The sequence below is a fragment of the Amblyomma americanum genome, chromosome 9, assembly GCF_052857255.1.
Source record: "Amblyomma americanum isolate KBUSLIRL-KWMA chromosome 9, ASM5285725v1, whole genome shotgun sequence".
Lineage (NCBI taxonomy): Eukaryota > Metazoa > Arthropoda > Arachnida > Ixodida > Ixodidae > Amblyomma > Amblyomma americanum.
In genome coordinates this window covers 82,081,530-82,092,249 of record NC_135505.1, presented here as the reverse complement: position 1 = coordinate 82,092,249, position 10,720 = coordinate 82,081,530, and the positions used below count along the sequence as shown (strand labels likewise).

At 49.9% G+C, this 10,720-nt stretch overlaps 1 protein-coding gene and 1 pseudogene across 1 annotated transcript; both read right to left on the bottom strand.

The window, feature by feature from the left end:
* Nucleotides 1-4,770: 4,770 nt before the first annotated feature.
* On the bottom strand, nucleotides 4,771-6,379 carry LOC144105091 (uncharacterized; annotated as a pseudogene).
* A 1,960-nt stretch (nucleotides 6,380-8,339) lies between these two features.
* LOC144105089 (uncharacterized) lies at nucleotides 8,340-10,181 on the bottom strand. Its single transcript, XM_077638279.1, has one exon. It carries the CDS (start codon nucleotides 10,179-10,181, stop codon nucleotides 8,340-8,342), a length of 1,842 nt encoding a protein of 613 aa, XP_077494405.1.
* Between the last annotated feature and the right edge of the window lie 539 nt (nucleotides 10,182-10,720).

Genomic DNA, 10,720 nt, shown 5'->3' with positions numbered 1-10,720 from the left:
TACTAGGTCCTTACCTTGCGCATGAGAATTAGTGTAAGAACCCGTCAGATGGACAGAGTAAATGACCGGCTTCCGCTAACTCAAGTAGAGCCTGTCTAATACAGCCATGAATTTTAGCAACCTTTGGACAGGGCCAGAAATTTTTTTTCCTTAAATTTCAGCCACTAGGCATCTCACAGGCAAATATACAGGTTTGTGAAGCTAACGCCAACATTCTTTCATGATCGTCTGCGTACAATCTTGTCGACGCCTGCAGTGTTATTGCTGTCAGCTCAGTATCCAAAAGGTGGATTCCTGTTTGCCGCTGCAAGCTTCCATGGCAACTGATTTCCGACGCTGTTTTGCTATATAAATCACTGTCAATTGCAATAAAAAAAATTATACACGACTCTTAATATAGCTCCCTAACGTTACAATCCTAGACCGCAGAATCTGGCACGGTAGTCCTTGTAAGTACTATGAATGCGAAACAGAATACATCATATATTAAAAACCAGTACGAAAGATCTTAACCTTACTGTTTCCTTCTTTGCAACTTCCTTTCAGTATAGTAAACCTAGACTTCCAGGTTTTTTTTATTGCAGCAAAATTAAGTTCATCAACAAATATTTTTGTTCCTACCAGTTGTGGAACTCCCTTTAGGTTCCGCAGAGGAGAAAAATGCTTAAGTTTAGGAAGGGCGATTGTCGGACTGGTCGTCATGGGAGAGGTCATACACCCCGTGTACTTCTTATATCTGGTGGTCTGATTCCCCGAAATTTAGAAGTTACGTGTTCCAATGTACTCCGTAAACTTACTAATTGAGATGGTTGACAGCGGTGGTGGCACCTGGCAATAAAATCACTGAAACTGATGTAGGTACCAACATTCTTAAATATAATAATAGTTCGACAAGCAAATTAGAAGTTGAAAGATGCCAAATATAAATGGTTTCGAAGTAAAGACAACGGACTGCAATAGTTTTTGATTTGCCGCTCATTATGCCAGCTTCCTGCTAAATCTGCTGAATTTCAGTCTCACGCTCGATCTCAATCCACGAAATGACACATGGGTTATATTTATACAGAAAGATGGCTTAAGAAAGTAATCCAACAATATTTTCCTGTGTAAAGTAGTCTGAATAGTCGTGCGGCTTCCTAGTTTAATCAATAGCGACTGAATTGTATAATTGGCGGATGGCAAAGAAGATTCGCATACTCTTGCCAATTTTTTCGGAGCCGAAGCATACGCTCTACGCTTTGCTGCCGGCACAGATATGATAAGTTCGGTGAGTTTCAAAGACAGCGCAAATTGCCAGCTAGGGTGCTTAAGCACTTGTTAAGAAAGATCGTTGACTCATATTGGTGGAAAACGCCTAGAAAACGAGCAAGTAAATATATTGGAAACAGTAGCAGGGAAACAAAAACTTTACAAAACGCCGGATCGAAAAGATACAGCGTCAGTACTGGATTAATTGAAGAGAAACAAAAGCAGAATCTGGGTCTTCATAAATGGAAAGAAAAGAACAAAGCGGCGAGAAATTTTGTCTTGATAATTCTAGAGGAAGCGCTGTGCTGTTTGAAGTCAGAATAGGCTGGCTTCTACTACAGCCACGCGGCCGTTTTGAAAGCCCGTTCAGTTGAGACTCTTCGATAATACCAATCTCTGTCGAAGTGTTAAGAGCTGTGCCAATCCTACACGGCAAACTCGATTGCCGTAGAGAACTTTCATCATCTCACACAGAGGTGTCATGGCGCCACCGTCGCCACCAATAGTTTTGCAGGCGTGTGAGTAATCAGTTTGTAGGCACCTAGGCAAGTCCGAGCTGGAAAGATTAAAAACAAAATGTCTATTCATTACAGTAATACTATTCATTCTTGGAAATTTATATTGTTCTGTCGGCACAAGCTGTGCGATAGCATTCATGTACTGTTGAGGAAGATGGTGTTGGTTACGTTTGTTTTGCTGGTAGCAATCGTTTTATGCTTGTTGCACTGTTTTGTACACGCCCAGTCTTATTTGCTGGAAAGCTAATTGTATATTCTGACTCTTCAAAATTTTCAATCAAGATACCGTTGCGATTTTACATTCCAGTGCCTTGCGCGTCCAGATCGGCATCCGAGATTGCGCAATAACGCTGCTGGAAGGCCCTCGAGATATCGATAGTCGCGATATCGATATCGAAATCGATATAGTTCTATGGTGCTGCGTCGACGCGTCAGACCTTTAACCCCATGGCCATCGGGGCCGCCCGTGTAGTAGCAGCTCTCGGTTGGCCTATGAGTCGACAGAATATCTGTACCGAGTGCCTTTCGAAATGTCCCTGCGACAGGGGTATCACAACGCGAAGACACCGCCAGAAATTTAACGACGTTGACAACGCATGTGCACTGTGCGGTAAATTATAGACCTAACTGAAAATATTCGCCTAGAAATAGGGCGCATCTATCCACATGATGCAGGCCCAGTCGGTGCCCCGAGGTCCAGTGTTTATTGAAGGTAATGGTAATATATTCGCGGGAGACTGTAACAGCGGTCGAGGAATTGGTGCCTTAAATGCATGGCAGAGACTTATGGACGCAAGTTCGGGAATACGGACTGGCAAAGCGCGGACTTCAATAAAATTTTCGTATCATAGAGAAATTGAGCACTTCTAATTTTGATAATTTGGTTTAGTTTGTTTTATGGCGTTTTTAACGTCCCAAAGCGACTCAGGCTGTTACCCACGATGTGAGCCAGGGCTCCAAAAATCTCACCCACCTGGGGTTTTTTAACGTGCACTGGCATTGCGCAGTACGCGGACCTCTAGAATTTCAAATTTTGAGTTTGGTAGATTAGGTAGAGAACTGTTTATAGAACAATACCGTGCATGGCAGTACTTTCCACTACACAGTTTCAGAGGGGACGCTCATTACTTCCATCCAACCCCATGCTGCGCGAAGCGACCGAAAGGAAAAGCCGGGTTTTTCAACAAGCCAGGTTTTTCCGTTTGAAATCTCGATACAGAGTATATTTGGTTTCGTTTTACCTCTGCTGAACTGTGGCTCTAGCTTTTATGCCATCGAAGAGCGAATTGAAAAAAGAAAGCGTGCAACCCTTTTTCTTACTCCACACCAAAGCGAAAGGACATCAAGCAATCTTGCAATAAACTGTTGAGCAAACGAAGAGGGAAAATTTCGCATTGTTTGAAATGATGCCATCAAAGCCAAAAGTTGGACGCAGAATTGGCACACACCGGTACATTTTCCAAATTCGTGACGATTAAGGAGTGAAAAAGAGACCAGCTTTCATTGAAAGGCTTAAAAAGAAAGATGAAATTTGGGACATGAAGCGACAAATGAGACATTTCTGCAAAATTTTGGACAGTTAAGAGTTAAAATCTTCATGGCGATGATGGAATTGGCACTTATAGGTAGGAATTCAATTAGCCGCAAATTTTGAGAGGCCCAGACAGGCACAGCGCCTCCAGCCGCAACAGAACAAGGTTATGGTTTATGGGGGTTTAACGTCCCAAAGCGACTCCGGCTATTAGGAATGCCTTAGTGAAGGGCTCCGGAAATTTAGACCACTGGCATTCTTTATCGTACGCTGACCTCGCACAGTACACGGACCTCTAGAATTTCGCCTCCATAGAAATTAGACTCACGCGCCCGGAATCGAACCAGCGTCGCAGTAGTGGCGAAGTGGTTATAGCGGTCGACTACTGACCCCTCTTACAAAAATTTTTATAGACAGTCTAAAGACTGTTCATACATTTCCTCCTATAAATGCTATAGACACACTCTACAGAGCAATTTACACGCAATACAATCCCTACAGAAAGTCTATAGGCAACCTATAAAATTATGGGCATACACTTTGTGGACTTTTGTCTATTGACAGTATATAGACTTTGAATAGATAAAAAGAAATATCAATATCAAGGAAATAGTCTATAAGAAGTCTATAGACTGTCTAAAGAGCATTTTTTAAGGGACAAAAGAAGGAGGGGACGAAGCTTATCCCTAGTAGCTGCGGTCAACAAGGCATGCTGCAGAGCCGAATTTTAATGCTGGTTTGGCATACAATTTCTAAATCATCAGAAGTGAGCGCCTTCTCGTGCCGGAACGCATGTTGCTTCGCCTGCTCAGCATGCTGATCGCTCAGGCTCCTTCCGCAGTGATCTCTCTATGGGCGCGATGAATTTGATTGCTTGCACTTGATGAATTGCATGATAGCGATAAACAATAGAGATATTAACTTTATAAGAGAACCGTAAAACTAATAAAACGCATACATTTATCATTAATGGAGACCATAATATCGTCTAAGCACTGCTCCAAGACATTGAGGTAAGACTGTAAGGACTGATGCACAGAGTGTCTATCATTCCAGAAAGCAAAGCAAAAAGCAATTTTATCTGCCTGCGCACAGGTTATCACCTTATGACTGCACGAAATAAAGGCAAATCAAACGTTGAAAAGAACAGGCGAGGGGACCGCACGTTGGGGCACTCCTTTCGTCTGTCTAAATCTCTCAGAAAAAACACCATTCTGGAAACAATATATTTCCTCCGTCAGCCAGAAATTCCAAAATTCATGCTGCCGAATACTCGGAAGCCCTGCTGCCTGCCAACTTTGCAACAACCTCCAGTGCTCAACGCTTTCATAAGCCTTAGACACATTTAGTGTAACAAGCACGGCATATTGCTTTCGGCGACGAGCTAACTGCATGGTGGTGGTGGTGAAAACTTTTAATTGCTGCAAAAGAGTTTGGGAGCCACAGAGTGGCCCCGCTACATGGTCGGCGTCCCTAGTGCGGGACATCGCATGACAATGCACCGTCTCTCGCCCTTTTCACCAGAGCCCTTGGGACTCAAGCAAGGAGCAGTTGAGGAGGGCAGTCTCCCATGCCTCTCTGGAAGGGGTAGGGGAAGGGGGGAGGTGGGGATTTTGAGTACATGCCCACACCATGTGGAAGATATCACAGGTCTCCCCACATTGCGGGCATCGCCCATCCGTGTTAGGATCGTAATGCTTTAAGATTGCAGGACAGAGCAGAGTACCTGTCTGCAGGCGCCTTAAAGTTCGCTCCTCCGTCTTACTCAGCCCCTTGGCAGGGGCCGGGAAAAGGCGGTGATTGTCGCTATCATGCGTTATTATTTCCCTGAATCGCAACAGCGGCTGGTTAGTCTCCGAGCCAGAAGAGCTGGGATGAGGAGCCCGGTAAATAAGCGCTCGGGCAGCCGCGTCAGCGGCCTCATTACCTCGTACGCCCAGATGGCCAGGAGCCCAAATGATTCTTTTCGGTGTTGGATCAGTGGCAGTCCGTCTTAGAATGCAAGCAACTAAGGAGAGATCTCCCCAGTCAAGTAATGATCACATGCTTTTCGGGAATCTGTAATGATGATTCTTGAATTGGCGTGGGCGGCAGCAAGCGCTATCGCTCCTTCCTCGGCTCGCATTGAATTTGGGGCTCGAAAAGAGAGTCCATCGACGTGCATTTCCTGGTGAACAACAGCGGCCGTGTAAAATCCCGTGGGCGACGGCCCTGCTACGTCTACATAATATACACCGGGTCGGGAGCCGTGTTGTCTCTCAAGAGCCCGAGCCCGCGCTTGTCGTCTGTTTTCGTGCATGTCGGTGTCCATGTTACAGGGGAGCGGGGAGACCCAGAGCATATGGCGCCACAGTACCGGGATACGCTCCGTCTCCTCTGGAGTGCAGTCGTGTTGGATGTGTAAGCGGTTTAGCAGGCGGCGCCCAGGGGCCGTCTGCATGAGCCACGTGTATTGGTTCACGAGGTGGGCCTCCCGCAGCTCCTGGTAGGAGTTTAGCACCCCCAATACCTTCAGTTTGGCATTAGAGGTAGCCACCGGGAGATCCAGGGCTCGCTTAGTTGCCTTGCGGATGATGGCGTCTATTCGCGCCTCGTCTTGCTTAGTAGTGCGGAGATATGGCACGGCGTAGAGGATCCGGCTAGTCACGAAGGCATAGACGAGCCGAAGCGCGTCCCTGCCCCTCAGACCGCCCCGCTTGTTGGAAACGCGGCGGACCATACGCCCTACCTGTTCGCCTACTCTCTTGAGTTTCACAATGGTGGAGTCCGGTCTGAGTCTGTGGTGAATGAAAAGGCCCAGAATACGCAGCTCCTCCACCCCTCTAATAGGACCTCCTGACAGAGAGATGTGAATTGCTGTCCTATCCTTTGGGTTCGCTCTGACATGCAGAAGCTCTGATTTTGCTGGAGCACATTGGAGCCCACAGTCCATAGCATACGCATCAACTATGGAAGCGGCCTGCTGAAGGCGGGCCTCCATGTCCCCAAGGCTCCCCTCAGTGGTCCAAATAGTAATGTCATCTGCATATAACGCGTGTTGAATGCCTTCCACCCGGGCCAGTTGGCTTCGGAGGCGCATCATAGCTATGTTGAACAGGAGCGGTGATAACACCGCTCCCTGAGGGGTACCCCGTGTTCCCATCATGTAAGGGCCGTATTCCTCGCCCTCAATCCGAAGGAAGGACCGGCGATTAGTCAAGAAATCTCTTACATACGCGTAGGCCCTAGCCCCACAATCGGTAGAACTCAAGTTGGCCAGGATGCTTCCGTGTTTAACATTGTCGAAAGCCCCTTTCAGGTCAAGGGCGAGGATGGCTTTGTCATTGTGTTGCATAGTTGTGGGTCGTATTACATCCCTGTGCAGCTGGAGAAGGACATCCTGTGCAGACATGTGGGGGCGAAACCCGAACAGGGTGACTTCAAAGACGCCCTTACTCTCCAGGTAGGGAGAGAGGCGATCCCGAACCATCTTCTCCATAAGGTTTCCCGCACATGAGGTCAGTGATATGGGCCTCAGTTTGTCCGTATTCATGGCCTTACCTGTTTTAGGGATAAACGTCACAAGTGACGTTTTCCACTCGGGAGGGAGTGGACGCCCGTCCCAGATCTTGTTGATGTATTCTAATAAATGGAGGTAGGCTGGGTCCGGTAGGTTCGCCAACAGGTTCACTGTTATGTGATCCCGTCCCGGAGCCGTACCCCGGCGCATTTTTGCTAAGGCCGCCTTAAGGTCGTGCAACTCAAAAGTGGCATCAAGTGTTTCATTAGGCCTGCCAGAGTAAATGTACTCAGGCCCAGGCGGGTCCTCCGTACGACAGAGATATCTGTCGCACAGTGTGTCCGCAATTTGCGCCGTCGTACCTTGATACCCTTGCAGAACCCGCCGGAGCTGCTTTTGCGTCTCCCCTCTCGTTTGGGAGGGGTCGATTAGACTGCGAAAGAGACGCCACGTCCCCTTCGAGCTCATCTGATGCGCTGCGGCGTCGCAGCGTGCTATCCAATTTGAATCTGAGATTTCGGCAGCATATGCTGCAGCCTGATCTGTGAGTTTGGCTATGCGGTCGCGTAATTTGCGATTAGTTTTCTGCTTTTTTCACCGTTTAGTTAAGCTCCGGTGCGCCTCCCACAAATGCAGGAGGTGGGTGTCCACTGCGGGGATCTCTTCGGTGGTTTGTAGTGTTGTGACGTGTTGTTTCTGAATGTTGTATATGTGGTTAGCCCACTTCGCGTAGCCGCCGGAAAATAGTACGGGAGGGATAGTGTGATTTCTGAATTTGTGCCAATCGGTCAGCTTGGCCTGACCCCATTTTTTGCGCGCTGCCTTCGCCATAAGTGTAATCCGGAGAAGGAGGTGATCGCTGCCTAGAGAATCTCCCAAGTTCTCCCAAGCAGCTGCTCTAGCATTTTGAACGAGAGAAAGGTCGGGACACGTGTCGCGGGTTACCGAATTCCCCACTCGGGTGGGATCCGCCAGGTCTGTGAGCAACGTGAGGCTGAGGGTGGAGATGAGCTCCGCCATCTTACGTCCTCTTGCCTGTTCGAAGTGGTAGCCCCAATGAAGGCTGGGAGCATTGAAGTCTCCAACGATCACTAGAGGCTCTTTGGCTGCCATTTTTATCGCGTGAAGGAAGATTTCATTAAAGTTATGCGCGGCGTATGCGGAGGGCAATATATGTTGAGGATATGTATTGACGGGTCGCGGCGTCTGAGAGGCAGTACCCGGACCATTGTATATTCTTGCTCGGTACTCAAGTCTAAGTCGACCTGAACCACGGTGTAAGCTTTATTCACCAACATGCACGTGGAGGCGCCCCCCTGAAAGGTGCTGTAGCCTGATAATTTAGCTTCTACGGTGGGCTCCTGCAGGGCAGTGAGTGCCGGCATGTCTCCTAGGGACTGCAGGTAGGGCTGGAGGTGTGATAGTTTTTTTAAAGCTCTGAAACCCCTGCAGTTCCATTGGATGATCTGGGATTTTTCAAGGTTTTTATCATTCCTATTAGATCTGCTAGCCATTTTGTTCTATTTATTTATGGGCGAGCGGACTAGCTCTGGCCTGGAGCCAGCGCAACCCCAGCGATTGGCCGCACCGACCCACCAGCTGCAGAGCCTGAACCGTGTTCCTCCGCTGCCTGGCGGGAGGCCGTCTTACGTTTGAGGTGAGGGGATTCGCAGCTAGTGGCGTTCATAATTTGGGTGCTAACCCAGGGCTGCACGGCTTTAAGGACCGAGTCAGTGACCTGGGCCATAAGGTCGGGAAGTGCTTGCGTTAAAGCTGCCTTGAACATGTCCTGGAAGGACTCGCGGACTGCTGACATGATTTGATTCGGGAGGGCCGCCACTTGCTCCTCCAGTTGCTCGGTTTGGCGCGTCAGTGCCTCTAGGCCGGCGACGCGACCAGCAGATCCAACTACAGTGTCCCCGCACTGCCGCGAGACGCTAGTGAGGCAAGACGTTACGGATGATCCGTCACCCTCGTCATCTGGCTCAGCTTCTTGCATTGGTTCGGATGACCCGGCCTGTTTGGCCTCTAATACTTGCATTTTGCGCGCTAGAATTTGGTTCTGGCGCCTGAGCTCCTCTACCTGCTGCTGTAGGGCGGTTTCGGTAGGGGAGGGACGGGTAGGGGGACCGGAGACTGCCCTATTCCAACAGCTCACCTGTGGTTGGACGGGTGCCAAGGGCGGGAAGTCCCTGGCGTTGAGGACCGCGGGCACTGCCTGGGTCGCGGATTTCACAGGTTTCGATGTGCCGGGTTTGGCCTTGGTTTCCTGATCGGCTGGCGCTTTCTTGGCCTTGGGCGGAGGAGCCTGCTTGGGCCCCATCTTTCTCTTCGGTTTGGATCCGGATGGGGAGCTCGGTTTGATGGCTTTCCGGAACCGCCCGGCACAGCCAGGAGTTCCGGTAGGGTGGCCGCCTCCGCAGATGAGGCAGCTCGGAACACAGTCATGTTCTGCCGGGCCGTCAGGAGTGGCATCGGGAACCTGGACTCCGCAGTGTTTGCAGCGGCCCGGCTGTGGTCGCGGGCACGCATCGGCCCGATGGCCCACTGTGCCACAGCGGTGGCATGCTGGCACTGTTTTCTTGTACAGGCGAGCAGGGAGCCGTTCGTAGCTGTACAACACCGTCCGTGGCACCTTGGTCCCCGCGAAGGTGATCACCGCAACCGGGGTTCCCCCTAGCTTACGCACAGACACCACATTTTGTTCCGCACTGAGTTTTCGTTTAACGCTTTCAGACGTTTCGTCTGGCGAAACAGTCACGACGCCTCGACAGAACCCACCGGAGAGTTTAGGGTGTCCCCGGAACGGTAGCTCGCGTTCCCCTACCGGCAGCACAATATCCCGCAGTAGTTTCTCCGCGGACTCGACAGATTTCAGTGCACATACAACGACGTTTTGGTCCCAAACGGGCCACACCTCAAGTCCAGCATTTGCGTCGTCCCCGAGGATGCTGCGGACTGCAGCGCCGGCTCGTCCAGGACCAAAAGTTGCCTTGAGGTCTACCGTGTTTCTTGGTTTCAGCACCACGACGATGTCATCTTTTTCAATGCGCGGAGTGTTCTGCGGCCGCCACCGGAGTTGTTTGGAGCTCTTCGAGGATGCGTTCAGCGCACACCCGCCGTGCGTATGCGCAGAGCTAGCCGGCGCCTGTTGCTGGGTGGCACCAGCACCAGCGTCCCTCGATGCCGCCGCCGCGTTCTTCTTTCCGTGCCAGACGCGGACCATATCTTGGAGGTAATCGTCCTCGGTTGGTAGAGGATCCTCGCCTTGAGTCGTATCCTCTGATTGATGGGTATCCATTGTTACGATCTGCAAGGACTGCGGGTCGTATCCTGTGACTTTATTTGGAGCCGCCAGAGCCGAGGGATCCCCGACCGGGACCATCGCAGGCCCCGGCGCCGTTAGGCTTAGCACCAACGCGGCGTGACGAAAGCTTCAAATGACCGCAAAGTGGCCAAAAATTAGCCCCACCTTAACAAACGTGGTGTAGACGGGTGCCGCTGAGGTTCCTGGAGACGATGATACCAGGCTTGCAGAAAAAAATTGGTGTATCGCAATTGATTGCGATCTGTCATGGAGCCGACGCGGTATGCGACCGCTCCCGTCACCGCTCAGGTTTGTCACCAACTGCATGCGGCTCTCCAGTCGGGTATGAGTGTACCATATAGAGCATCTTGGCCTTAAACCTATTTGGCAAGGATTCAGGAACCCACTATCTGAAATCATTGAAATTATTTCGCCACGCAACACCCGTCCAATTAACCTAAGGAGATTCGGAATTAAAGCAATCGTTGTTTCATTGTCTAACACTTAGCCTTCTCCCTCCTTTTTTTGGCAAAGGGACAACATTCGCTAGACGCCACTTGTTTGAGAACCATGCACCATAAAGAGAGTAATTTATAAGTGCCAGTAAGCCGTAAGAA